The following is a 14,299-nucleotide window of genomic DNA, read 5'->3' as shown; positions in this document are numbered from 1 at the left end:
TTGATGTAGTTCTAGCCTAACTGGGTTATAATCTAAACACAAATTCAAAACACAATTAACCTTACCTTTCGAGTGACCCTCAAATGGTTAAAGCTGCTGAAAGACTCCGTATTTATTGATCTCATGAAATGAATTGGTCACACATGATTTTTCTCTCCGCTGTGGAATCTTTATGGGCCAAAAGTTTTTGCCGTGGCCTAGAAAATTTTGACAAGAATTGTACGTACTTGGTGTTACACTGGCACCTGTTGACGGGCGAGTAATTTCAGATTTCATATCGTGGCAGAATGAGCCGAAGATATCTATATATATCGGCCATGAAGCGCGTTATAGTGATGCGCTGCGAATTTCGTCCATTTCATAACTTTAATTTACCCGCCGTGGTGGCTTAGTGGCTAAGACGGTGTTCTGCCGTCCCCAAGGACGCGGGTTCACATCCGGCCGCGGTGGCTGCTTTTAAGATTGAAGCAAAACGGGAAAACGCCTGTGACAAGATTTCTGCTCACGGTAAAGATCCCCGGTGGACGAAATTAATCCGGAGCCATGACGCGCCTCCATAGCCCATTTGTAGCGTCGGCGCGTTAAAACTCATAATTTAGTTTTATAACCTCAAAAGTGCGTAGACATCTCGTACACAAATGCGTTCCTGCATTTCTACCCTCGGCTGCTTTCATACAGTAATGTTGAGGAGATTAAGAACGCTAAAAAGCACCGACAAAAGGCCCCAATAACCACCTATTAACGCTACAATCGAACCCCTTTACTTGTAAGGCGTCATTGTGTTTGTAATCGTACCTTATTTTTCCATTTTGTTCCTTATCATAGGTGTGTATCGCAGGTACCCGTCAGAACAAATCAACCAATTCATGGCCTGGAGACCTTTTGATCTGTCAAAAACGACTTATTTTTTGCCGGGATCGTAGTTTACCGTGCGATCTCGTCAACAGCTTGAAGAGAATACGTGGAAATATATGCGGGTCTTCGAACACCTATTTTTTCCTGCTAGTAATAGTTAGGCTATCTCGTGCTGGTTTTCCAATGGGTTCCTAACGGCTCCTCCGCTACGCTCGCAGGCGCTTGTCCACAAATGCTTTAGCCTTTTTTTTAAAGCAAGCATTCCATTCTATTCACCTTTACATCATTGGAATTATATTGCATTTCATATTTTCTCTTCCATCTGGCGTTACTCAAATTTGCCGGTAATGTCTGATGCCCATACAACTCACGTATTTAAGAAATCGCTGTACTGAGTGGAACCAAACTGGATTAGGTTCGATTTTTACATAAATTGGAAACTTGTTTCCACGGGCAGCGTATGTCTTCCAGACTTTCGTTCCCCAAGACTTGAAGACAATAGAACACGAATATGACAATGAGAGCCACGGGGGCGAAAGGCGTGTCTTCGTCAGCTTAATGAGGAAAAAGTGCCAAATTGAGAGCTCATTTTTGAGAATAGCATTTCTCAGAATATGTTTCATCGGTCACTCTCTATGGACTTCCTTTTACCATTTAATATTTCCTCTAATTCTGCAATTCTCGCAACGAGCTCTACTGAAACCCTGTGGCACTGCAAGACGTATTGCAGATCCCCTCACGCAATCTCGTTCCTATGCAAGAAATTGTAATCTCCTGCGATCAACTCTCAATGTAGTGAGTCTGACGCCATTGCTGGTTCCAAGTGAAGAGTTCACGGAAGCTTGCACTCACGCGCAAGACTTAAATGGCGAAGCTATGTGAGCATTGCCGGAAAAAGTTAAGTTTCAGTATCATTGTTCATTTGCATAGTTGCGGTGCTAGTAATCGTCGTCATGTGCATCTTCGCGGGGAGTGGTGGGTGCAAAGTCATACTCAGCATTGTAGACTTCCACCAGCTCTTTGTAATCGACTCGGGCAGTGGTGGTGTGATCTGTAAGTCGTCTCGGGCATCATTGGCACACTCGCGCCCATGTCTCTAACTATGCATAACGGCTTCTGAAGAATGCGGCGGCCGCGGTGACCTTTCCCAAGCAGGGTGTCTTTTCATCGTTAGCGTTAGCGCTGAATCTATTTTTACATGCGCGATAGCGCTTGCCGACAGCACTGGAGTTTTTTCTTTCCTTTTTTTTTTTTTTTTTTTTGCTAAATCCCCGGTGCGAGCCGCGGTCTGGGCGATCGCCGTGAGGCACGCGCTCGCAAACGCTCACAATTTTCTCGCTCCTCGGGGGTTTTTGCCAGTTTTCTTTTTTTTTTTTTTTCAAAAGTCACTGCGTAAGCCGAGGGCGCTGGGCGGTCTCCGTAAGGTACGCCCTCACAAGCGCTCGGAATTTTCTTCGTATTTTTTTTCTCTGCAACGGTGAACTTACCGCATGTACAACTGCTCCGCTGTTAAAAACAGTCTCTATCGCTGTATCCTGTTAAGGCCCGAGTTCATGTGCACCCAGCGCTCTTTCGCCAAATGCCCGTACAAGTGAGGCTGGCATGCGCTCTTCGCAGTTCCTTCGACATGGCTTCCACGGGCCAGGGCTGGGCAGACTGGCCGACAGGGACCAGCGGCGAATCCTCTTCCTATCCGTCCTCTTCGGTTTCGGCCTATCGCAACTCGTGGCGTTCGCAGATGCCCCTGGATCCGGCCGTCTACTCGGTGGAAAATTTCGAGCCCCGGCCCAGTCAGGAGCTCGTGTGCACCGTGTGCCGCGGCGTGTACCGCGAGCCCGTCGAGTGTCCGTGCCGCCACGTCTTCTGCGGCGACTGCATCCGCGGATGGCTGACTCGAGGAGGCACCGGCAACTGCCCCATGTGCCGACGCTCGACCACACTCTGGCAGCTCGTTCCCGTGGTGCCGATCGTCACCAACATGATCTGTCGGCTCACCGTGCGCTGTCCGAACCGCAACCACGGTTGCTTCACCAAGGCACGTTAACGAGCCTCGTCTCGAATTAGGCCTGACAATCGAGCGAGTACTCGATGTCTTACTCTGACTCGATTTAATTCAAATTTTGCAACGAAGATATAGCTGCGAAGCGCGCCGTAGTGTAGGGCTGCCGTGGAAGACTGGCCGTCACATTTAGTGGCGTATAGTCTCAGTCGCAGACCCCAAAAGCACTACAGGCATTCGGATCACCGTACCGCAAAGATTCCCCCGCTCTGCGTTCATTTATGAACAAATTGAGTTGAGAAGCGTAGCTTTACTCTGACAGCTCCTCGCAGTTTTTTTAATGCAGCTTCATCCCCGCAGGAATGCTGGAATGCGCATGCTCCGAGCGACGGTGTGGCTGAGAGATGGCTGAAACAGTGTGTCAAGCAGCGAAATGCGCGATCGGAAAATATATTCTTCAGCGTTAACATTAAAGTGCGGGTGTTGATTTTTGGAGCCATGTGGCTGCGAAAGGACAGTGAACTACGTGAGCAAATACTCGCCACAGTACGAAGCATGTGCATGCTGTGGGGAAGACACTGAAACAATCGAACACACATTAAGGGAATTCCAAATACGAAACCAGCACAAAATCTGCAGTGGATATTAGCGAAAAATGATAAGAGGATTGGTGGACGGCAAGCAGGGAGGGAGGAGAGTCAAGGACCGTCACAACCACAGAGTCGCAGGGCATAACCTACAACGAAATACGAGCCCGAGTTTGAAATAAATTAAGCGGTTGTAGATGCAGTAACTTAAAACAGGCGGGAAGGCCTTTACTCATCATAAACACCAGCAAAACAAAGGGGCTTCAGACCTTTTCTCCCTCAAGTGGCCAAAATACCGCGCCCTTGGCCATCACCGACTCATCAAGTGGGGGAACCGCTCACAACCCGCCTCTTCTACTCGCAGCACGTGAGTCGATGAGATCGTGTTAACTGTCGAGCTTTTCTACAGCGGCTCCTTACAACGTGGCGTGAACCTTTTTTTTTTTTTTTTGCCTAGCAGCTGCGCCTAGAGGAACAAATCGAAAACGTACGCACTACCGATAAGATCGGAAGGGGGGGGGGGGGGGGTGGACTACATCAACTTCGTCATGAAGACCACATGGTCATGGCAACAATAAACCTCTCGTGTTGAAGTTCCAAACTACGTTTTAGGCCTGCTTTGTGGTTGACTAAATCGATCAGTCGCTATCCTTGGAAAGAAGCCCGCGGTTCCATCTGTCCGCCTTGTCCAGATTGCCCTGGAGTCACTGAATCGCCACGTGGAGACGTGCGAGTTCCGGCAGGTGCCGTGTCCGGAGTGCGGATTGCCCCAGCGCGCCGGGGAGGTGAGCAAGCACCGCCGCGAGCGCTGCCCCAAGCGCATGGTGCACTGCACCCGCGACTGTGGCTTCAGCCTGCCGGCCGACCGCGCCCACGAGCACAGCTGCGTGCGCGAGATGCGCCACTACATCGGCACGCTGGAGCGCACCCGCAACTGCCTACGCCAGCAGCTGGAGCAGGCCAACCGCAACGCGCGCCGCCTCGAGAGGGAGCTGCGGGACTTCCGCACCGCTGGAGCCTCCGGGCACAGCAAGGTAACCGCAGGCCTACTAACTCTAATTTCCTCACCTGTTCTGGCGTCAGAGCGATTGAGCGCTCCACGTTTCCCAGGTCAGAGAAGGCAAAAAAAGAACCTGTGGTTGATTCCTATGTCATACGAACCGGTAAAACACGAGAGTGAAATATGCAGCGAAATCTGCAGCCGAGCACGATTTGTAGGTCGGAGGCTGTCTTGTGCTGTCTGCAGTCCGTGTGCTTGGCGAGCGAGGTCCTGCTGGCGGGTCGCTTCGGGAAAGGTGTACTGGCGTCATTTCCGTGGTGGATATGACGTCAGTGAAATCTTGGTGTATCCCGGCATAAAACACTTCCGTGTTAAAATATAAAACCCGAAAACGAACAACTTTAAGTGTAACGTACTCTTTAGTAGTAAAGGTTGCTTCCCTGCAAAGAGACCTTGTGTGCAGAGATGCACTTTTTTCAGGCCGCTTGCTTACCTAGGCCTAGGGCTTCCAGAAGCCCTAGGATTTAAGGGTAGCACAGATGAAGTCTGTCGAGGCGACGAAAAGATTAGAATGCTGGTGAACGAAAAGCAGAGAGAGGAATATTGCCTAGGACAGTTACCACCTGTAACAGGAAAAAAAAGTATTTTGTGCGTAATAAGCTTGTGCCTGCCCTAAGCAGCGCTAGTATTAAACCAAGAGTATAAAACATAGGTATATTAGTCCTTTTTGGTAAGGTTGCATGTCATCACCTCACTACAAAGGGGGAAACCGATAGCAATCATCATCATCATCGTCGTCGTCATCATCATGCTTCGTTGTACTGGCGTCATTTCCGTGACGGATATGGCGTCATTGGAATCTATGTATCCCCGAATAAAATACTTTCGTGCTAAAAAAAAAGTCAGCAGGTAAGATCTAGGATGTGGGGAAGACGTAAATGAACGATGCAGACAGAAGTCAGAATTTTCCTGAGAAACGGCCTTTTTTTTTTTGGGGGGGGGGGGGGGGAAGGGGGGCGGGATTACCAGTTTTACAAACTAATGGCAAATGACAAACGAGAAAAATGATTGATTGATTGTGGAGGCCTCCGCCGTAGTGGAGGGCTCCGGATTAATTTTGACCACCTGGGCGGGGGTGCGACGAAATCTCGTACGCATTGGCGTTTTTGCTTTTCGCCTCCATCAGAAAAGCGGCCGCCGCGGCCGGGAATCAAACCCGTGACCTGTCGCTCAGCAGCGCAACGCCTTAGCCACTGAACCACTGCGGCGGGTAAACGAGAAAAATGACAAATGCACAAACTTGGTGTATTTCGCCGAAAAAATGCTTAAATATTGGTCGCAGCTTACCTCGCTTTTCTTGTTAAACTTTCACTAATATACCTTGCTCATTCTAACATCTATTTACTCATTCTGTACGGACGCCTAAGTGCGCGCGAGCACACCGCAAGAACTCGACGCAACACGTAAAATATACTTCCAACTGCGACCGTTTACAGTAACTGCAGGCGTGTGGATAATGAAAACGGGAAACAGTGCAACTTATCTGGACACAGAACTAATAAAAAGATCATGCACCCGTCGTCCGACCATAACGATGGTTGAACGTGAAGCTTGCTCGTAATGGGCTCTTTGGTTCTCTTCAAAGGCTTCCAAACGGCCTCGACCATGTCGAAAGCTTCATAGTGTGACGGACCCAGCTTCGATTCCCGCCATGGGAAGCGTTTTTTTTTAACAGTTCAGCGTTTTCGTGTTACAGACGGCATCAGTGAGAACACAAAAGCTTCCATTTAAAATGCAGTTTTGTGGGTTCTGTGCCCCTTGAAGCTGCTTCTGTTTCTTGTTTTTCATTATAAATTACATTCAACTATCCCAGCTCTGTTTTTCAACTGTAATTTCTTACCAGCTGTGCGAGTTGTGGCAGCGTCTCATGTGCCTGCTCCGACGCAACCGACGTGACTACCACACATTGTCGGGGCTTCGGGAAAGCCCCACTATTGCCAGTATTTACAAAGTGGATTGCAGATGCTTCAATCCCGGAAGAGGTCGTCATTTGACAGGTAGGGAGTAGGTCCCACCGATATCGATTTTCGTGCGTTTAGCGCGCGATATGCCGATTAAATATGAAAATTTCAGCTGAAGGCGCAGTGTGAATGGTCGCACGTAATAATCGCACGTAATAATGGACGCATGCGTAATAATCCAGCTACCAGACACCATGTTTCCGTGAATTTTGCCGATTAGCCCAACCGCGAAAAAGTGTAATTGATTTTATCTACTCAAAACAGCGTAATTACTTGGTGAGGATTAAGGCAGAAAGTTGGGCCAGTTGGTTATCTGAATGCATTTTACTAGCGAAAAAGAGACGCGGACGAAGAAGTACACAGGACACTCGCTAGTCCTGTGTACTAGCGAGTGTCCTGTGTACTTCTTCTTTGTCCGCGTCTCTTTTTCGCTAGTAAAATCCAGACTTGGTGAGGAATAGTTGTAATGTACGTTGTTTGTCAAAATAAAAACTAAAAAACATAAAACTAAAAAGAAAGTCTACTGGGGAAGTCAAAAGTCTCAGTATCTAATCTATCGCTCTCTCGGGATTATGACAAAACTAAAAGAACTAAAAAGCAGAAATGTTTAAAAGCACCAACCATGTAACGCATTGTCTTCCCAGGAATACGTTATTCGAGAAATTAAAAACGAAGATATTTGTGGAAGGGGGAAAGAAATGTAACAAACGGAATGAAAAGTTGCTAAACATAGGCCAATGCGAACCAGAAAAGACGACCAGTGGCCCACTTTTGCTACTCGTAGCCAAATCTGGCTTTAGAGTACACCAAAGTAACAATCACAAAGCTCTATCTAAACAAGCATATTTTGCGACTAACTACAAAGCGATGAAAACTTAAGACACAAGATGCTGCCAAGAAAAGGTAAGGCTTCTGAAACGGAGAACCAGCGCCGAAATGCTTCCGCACAGACACTCTCAATATCTGCACAATTCTCTTAAACTGAGAGAGAATTCTGTCTGTAATTGTTGTTCCCGCCTAGTCGTTTACTTGTACGTCTTTTTCAGCTTTTTGGCCAATCACCAGGGAGGGTTTGTGGGCTTTTTAGTGTTCTGCTTACAAACAGTGAGCGAGGCAACTGAGACAAATAGAAAAAAATGGCTGCGTATCTGCTCACTGTCGTCGCTACCAACTATATTTTTCTGCCTCTCTCCCCGCCATGTAAATGCATCTTCTCTTTCTCATCTACCACTCACGCTCTTCTCCCCTCCCCCTTGGTTTGTTCCACAATAAACACATAGATGATTTGCTACAATAAACTTAATTTTTCGTGCGTTTCACTGCTCGCGCGCCACTTAATGGATTTTTTCGTTTCTGTAGGACTTGGAACGCCGTCACGACGTCCAAATTTGTCGCATGATCTGTTTATATGTTTGGGTCGAAATATTGTTTTCAACGCTTACTTCTTTATTGTATCGAAAAAGCCCCTCGGTCACGTATTACTAATTAAAATAACACTTCAAATGCCATTGATGCATTGATGTTTTGACTCTAATAAGCGTAATGCTTTCTTTTTTGCTGAACAATATTGGCAGGTATGAAGTGGGCTCCAGATTCGGTGGTTTGACCAAAAGTTTGCCTATATAAACCTTTCGGTCCAGTATTCTTTTAACTTTTGGCGGGAAGACTGAATCGAGGGTCTCTCCGTGTGTCTAAGTTGCTTAAGAAAGTCTATCGTCTCAAAATAGAGCCGAACTCAGTTGAACCCAGTCACCCATCATCCTCTTTAGCGATAGAGGCTTTTCCTTTCGATGCAGCTGCTTTCGGCATTTTGTAAACGTGCAGTAAGCAATCCCCACCGATTGTTCTTGTGCAATTTTTACAGCTGCCGTGGTTTTGTAGGCAGGACGGTATAGGCGGTGTTTCGGTTCATTGCATCTAGTTGCTTATGAAGCAGCTACACTCCGTTCTCTTATTGTCAAGAAGCCGCCCTACCAATCGTCATATCTGCACTGGTTAATGTTTTGCATTGCCTGCGCAGTCCGTTGCTATGTCAGAACAGCCGCATTACTGTGACGTTGCACAGTGAAGCTGACCTTCAAAGACTGTTGCGATCTCCTTGCAGCCAGGCTTATAAATAAGAATTTTTAATACTGAAAGTGAACACAACAGCGAAGTCCAAGTAAGTTTCGTATGAACGCGCTAATTGAGCAAATTTTTATCAGCTTCTCTCGCTACAGCTATTCAACCAGCCATCCCTCGCGAATTTCCGGTTGTCTATTCGTAAATGCACTAGCCATTAAAGGGACAACGAAGCGACTTGCCACCAGAGTCTAATCTCCTTACAACGTTAAAGTCCAGAATGCGGGGGCCGCGTTCAGTTTTTCCGCCTGATTTACATGGTCTTTAACGAAAGAAGTTAGTTCAACAGTGCCCCTTTTCTGTGAACATCGCGTCCGCTGATTTGATGACATCGGTGGTGGAGACACAACAAAATCGGCGGGCTATATTTAGTGATTTCTTGCCATTTTCAACGTGTGCACCATGCTCATGAACAAATTAGAATTAGAACCGTTATGTGAAAAACAATCTATTGAAGGCGTTTTGTCTTCTACTGTCAATCCCGAGCTTAGGAATAAGCCGTCATATAATGAATTACATGTGTTGCCCGAACAATGCAGCCAAACATATTGTAATCCGAGCGCCTCGACCGAATCGAGATTAAAATGAAGCTCTCTGTATACGGGCACCGAAATATTAACGAAAGGTGCTTCGCGAAGCGGGGTCCACTCGTCAGTTCCTATGGGACTTGTATGGGCTGCCTGAGATCCTCATCTTAGCGATGACAGCTGCCGAAGTGACAAAAAGTGATGCCAATCTCACCCGCGTCTTCATACTGAACAAATACAAAATATAAACATTTTTCTTCGACGTATAACGGATGGGTGAAGCATCCCATATGGCCTATTGCCTACTGTTTTTTGGGGATCGTCTTCATCACGACCGGCCTGAGCCTTCGTAAAGTCGGCAATTAAAGCATCACGTACCAGATGGTTTAGCATTCAAGTGGGTGGGAGCAGGCTACCACCAATACCGACGGTATTAACGTTTCACCACCAAATATTGACGCAAAGGCTACGTTTCGGTTGCGGTTTCGTAAGCTAAAGCCAGCGTAAAGTAATAAGAAAAAACTGAAGCCCGCACTAACGCGTGAGGCTTTAATGTAGCGAAGCTGTACGCAATCTTCACGACCATCACGACGGTTTAAGTCCACTATTGCCGCCGATTTGCTTCTTGTTCGCTACCGCAAAGACCTTCACTCCTGTTTCTATAACGGCGAAGAAGCAATTCGAAGCAAAATTAACACAACGCGCGCACTTAACTAGGCCCTATCACGTGTTCTGTGTCGAGCAGGTGGCGCGATTCCTCTCCCCACCGTCACAGCCGAGTGAGTAAGCCGTTTAACTCTCGGGTACTAACTTACGGTAGTAGCCGAGTGGGTAAGACGACTGGCTCTAACTCCTTTAATCTACCAGACATAGGCTCTAATCCTGGTGGGGCCAGTGCTTTCTGTATACCGAGCTTTGTGAAACGCCGGGATAAACGAATTGTTTAACAGCTTCGCTGTTAAAATAGCCGTAAGGGTCACCTCTGGGGGAACATTCTATTGCTCTCACTGCAGAGACTGCTTCGTGGCTTTTGCCTATATTGTTTATATCTAGCACTCAAAATTAGACCGAAGTGTCACAAGAGGCCTATGCACTATAACATATGTCGAATCACGATCGGAAACACCTTGGTATAATCGCTAGTTCGGTATATAAAACGCAAATTCCCGCACAAAAATCAGTAAGGTAAAAATCAAAAATCAAAATGGAATAAGCAATAATTAGTATTATTCCTAGTTTGATATGAATGGGTCCGACTTACACACAGTCAGCGCCGTCACGTACTCGTTGGTGACAGTCCTGCAACCGGCAGTAGCGGATCAGCTGCAATGCTAACAACGCCAGCGGAAGAGGCCGGCGGCGGCGTCCGAGGAATATCGATTCGAAGAAAAGGGAAATGAACTGCCTCCGACGAGCCACGTGTCTCTCCTCTGTATTGCATAACGCGCTTCATCAAGCCTAAGTGGGGGCAACGTAAGCAGGTTGATTGGGGAGACGCATGTGTGAACGCAAATTGGTTTCGCCAAGAAGGTGCGCATTTAGCTCCTTGGCAAGTCCTTTCAGGTAGTTTTTATTTAAGCTAGCGAGAAAACATTCATGCCATTCTTATCTTGTGCAAAAGCTTCGCCCATGCTATTGTACTAACATGGAAAACAAGGTTTTCACAACTTGGCCCAGTCTCCGTGCGCCTTTTTGTGTAAATTCCGTAACCTTACAAGCACTGCCGCTTCAATTTGTAAAAGCAGAAATTGAAGCGGCATTGCGGCGAATGACCATGAGGCATTTGCAAACTTTACTCCCAGGCAAGTTTTTGTAGTAAACGCGAAGTTTTAACGAACGACGGAAAATTTCGTTGGCTTATTAGTCTTACCTAGAAGTAACTCCGGGGTTTTACCTATTCAGTGTAATTTTACTTTGCTAATATCTCTCAGGAAGCAATTTTTCAAAACAGCATGCCGCAGGCGTGGGAGTGTGTAAGAGGGGGGGGGAGGAGAAAGGGGATCATTATGCGTGTTAAGATTGCGACCAAGTACGAAGACCATTAGATATGCCACCCATGATCTCTAATAAAGTTTATTTTTGTCCTAAATCCTGCCACAAAATTATTCTAATGCGAGGGTGATACGCTCATCGTATAGAAGAGAAACGTTTAGCTGTTTGACCAACAGAAAAGTTTTTCGATATACGGGCGACGTCATATTTTGCCTATTAGGCACCACAGCAGCCGGTATGAAGAAAGCGAACAGGCCTCGCCCGCCTGCCTTCCTGCCTGCCCGCCTTAAAACATTCCCATCCCTTCTGGCTACAGAAAAATGGGAATAGGCCTCATCGGCTTTTCAGGCTTACCGTGCATCGCCATGCCTTAGGTCTAAGGCCATGCCTTAGCCTTGTGCGGTATGACGTCCGTTGGCGTAACTTGGACCTAACGGCTGCCTGCATGACATATCTGTCTTAGCTGAAACGGCACATGAAAAGAACCGTGTATTCACTTCTGGGCATGATAGTATGCAGGAAACATCGTGGGAGCCGTAAGCCTCGGATCAGAGCTGCGCCACTGTGGGGGCTGCGATGCTTGCCTCGGCGCGAACGCTTCCGCATCTGGAGGCAGTACGCCCAGCAACACGTCTTCTTTGGCGGGCCGAGACGCAAGCTCCGAGTCTCAGGCCCAAGTCGCTCAGCGGTCGGTGGACCCTTCCCCAGAAGCCACCCCGGAAGAGCTGGCTATTGCGACCTCCTCCGTCACTGTGACCGGAACTACTTCCGCCCGGCCATCCACGTCGAGGCAGGTGCCGCGAGCGCGTACTGTGGTGCCGACTCCAACTACGACGTCGCTGTTGCTGTCTTCTGCATCAGCCGCAGCCCGCAGGCGGGCGGCCGTTGCAGCCGGGAACTCGGCTTCAGTGTCTGCCTTGGCTGCTGGATTGGCTTCCGCCCTCAGGCTGGAAACCGCCGTTGATCCTGGTGACGTGGTCACCGGCACTTGGGAAATGGTTGCGGCTGCCATTTCTCCCCAAGGGGCCGGCGGTGGCGCAGGTGAAGTGTCGGATGCGGCTCCTAACTCGCAGGGAAACGCCGAAGGCGCCGGAGGAGGAGGCTACCGTCAGGTCGCCGGCGGAGACGGCTACTTGTCGGCTCTGATGCAGCGCCTGTGGGAGAGCGGAACCATCAAGGGCCCACGGTCCCCACAGTAGAGAGCAGAGCGTGAGCCGACCGAAAGGCACCGCCGGCGTTTTTTTTTTTTTTTCTTTTTTTCCTTTTTTGCCCTCCTGGTCCCCTTTTTCCCCGCTTGTGTGTCCTTTGTGTGTCCTTTTTTGACCAATAAAACACCTTCAAAAAAATTGGCCGCGTATCTGCTCCTTTCTTCGCAAATGTCGACAAAAGACGATCGTCTTTATTGACATTTGCCAAGTAAATGCCTCCCTTCGCTTTCCCACTTACCTCTCATGTTCGTCTTGCGTCGCGCTCTCCCAAGGTAAACACGCTAAAGGTTTGCTCAAGTTCACTTAAATTTACCGCGTTCCACTGCTCCAGGCAGGGTGCCTCGATGCGAGCGCTGCCGTACGCCGGAGACGGGCGGGAATCGAGGCACCCTACTTCAACGTTTATAGAACCGCGTTGGCCTATAGTCAACGTGCGTTCCAAGCAGAACGTGGAACCTATCTAGTGGAACCTTTCGTAACTGTTGCCGCTTAATTTCTTAAAATGCCGCCAGAAGCTTTAGTGGCGCGGGCGAGAGCAGGTGGCAGTGTGAATTTTTTTTCTGCAGTAGACAGTTAATATCTATTGCGTATTGATTTTGTCTTATATTTGCGTAATTTCTTCTTGTTCCACAATGCTGAAAATTATGAACATATAAACCGGACTCAGACATTTAGATTTCGCTGTGAGTATGACTTGCGCAGACTTCGTTTCACTTTGGCAGGGTGGCTGAATCGAGTCTGACACAGACAGACCAAAATTTCTGGGTTTAGGTAGCCGAAGAAAGACTACCGTCTTTAAAAAATAATCGCTGTTTAGAGAACCTGTGGCCGTATTGGCTATCTTCACGGCAAACGCAGGAATTGCGCGATACAAGTAACTTACAGCCTGTCATCGCTGAATATGTCTGCAGAACAGATTTTTCGTTCCCGTGCTTTGGCGGTGGTGTCCGGCTTGTCCAGTGGCACCGAACTGATGTGAAACCATGGCCATCCTAATCGTTAAAAACATGCTCCGCTGTGCCACGGAATCGGGATGCTTTCTGTCGGCAGAGTTGGAGGTGACCGCTGCTCGTCTCGCACTGCTATGGATGTTAGTTTCCAGGACGCACTACGCGCTTTGACATCACTCTAATCCTTTACCTGTGAGATACGGAAAAGGGAAACGAAATCCCGGGGCATTACCACTAACGTGAAACCTGGTAAGGGGCGAAGCATGCAGTGTATAAGCGTATTCTTGGCGCCTTGGCGTTTTTGCCAGCGAAGATGGAACCATTTGGGGGTGCAGGTATACAGCTTTGCTGAAAGTCTCTTCTCTTTGAAGCACGAAGCTCTAGCGCGGAGCGTAAACGTGTGTCCCGGTGTTTTTAAACGAGTTTCCCTGTGTTTCAGTGACTACATGAGACGATTACGATGACGACGACGTCATGAGACGCCAACAGCCCCAGCCTTTGAAAGGCTTAGCCTTTAAAAGAAAGCAAATACTATTCGTAAATGGAAGGTCAAGAGACAGCAGTAGCGGAAAATGATGAGGAAATAGACTTATTGGTCAAGCAGCGTGGTCTTTGCGGTGATTTTTCTTTTCCTGTGGGTGTGGTAAACTTCCGGTGCGATGCATAACTTTAATACTAAAATATACCCTTGTTTAGAAACTAAGGCAGCAAGGATATAATAAATCACAGAAAAAATAAAAACCAGCATGCTGAAGCTCCAACCCAGTGCGTAAGATTTAAAAGCCGCCACGCAACCCTCCAGGCCATGAAAGCCTAAAAGCAGGCTCGTTTTAGCAGTTGGTGAAGCAAATTGCGGTACTGTTAAAAGATAACCAATAGACGGCGCTACGTGTAACAGGACTTGGAAACAGATTTTCGTACACGTATTTAGCAAGCCTGGACTGCTAGGCGCATCCTACGTGCGCCTCTTCGTCACGTCGTACTAATAGAGTCGCTTAAATAATCAAATTTTGGTCGGGTAAACCGTCCTAGCAGGCGT

The 14,299-nt window shown here is 47.8% G+C and overlaps 1 protein-coding gene across 1 annotated transcript; it reads left to right on the top strand.

Annotated features, from left to right (window-relative positions):
- Positions 1 to 2,482: 2,482 nt before the first annotated feature.
- LOC144179760 (uncharacterized) lies at positions 2,483 to 12,301 on the top strand. The gene is made up of 3 exons (XM_077708199.1): positions 2,483 to 2,890; positions 4,134 to 4,475; positions 11,615 to 12,301. Exons 1-3 carry the CDS (start codon positions 2,483 to 2,485, stop codon positions 12,299 to 12,301), a joined length of 1,437 nt encoding a protein of 478 aa, XP_077564325.1.
- Positions 12,302 to 14,299: the final 1,998 nt, after the last annotated feature.

Source organism: Haemaphysalis longicornis, unplaced genomic scaffold (assembly GCF_048455015.1).
Source record: "Haemaphysalis longicornis isolate Haplotype H1 unplaced genomic scaffold, Haemaphysalis longicornis Haplotype H1 scaffold_4, whole genome shotgun sequence".
In the NCBI taxonomy this organism is placed as follows: domain Eukaryota; kingdom Metazoa; phylum Arthropoda; class Arachnida; order Ixodida; family Ixodidae; genus Haemaphysalis; species Haemaphysalis longicornis.
Note: the sequence above shows the minus strand (reverse complement) of the source record. Positions and strands in the feature narration are given on the sequence as shown.

Excerpts from the sequence above, each read along its gene's own strand:
- LOC144179760 (XM_077708199.1), top strand. The coding sequence starts at position 2,483 with ATGGCTTCCACGGGCCAGGGCTGGGCAGACTGGCCGACAGGGACCAGC. Across the intron at positions 2,891-4,133 it reads ACCACGGTTGCTTCACCAAG|ATTGCCCTGGAGTCACTGAA; the intron begins GCACGTTAACGA and ends CGCCTTGTCCAG. Across the intron at positions 4,476-11,614 it reads GAGCCTCCGGGCACAGCAAG|TATGCAGGAAACATCGTGGG; the intron begins GTAACCGCAGGC and ends TGGGCATGATAG.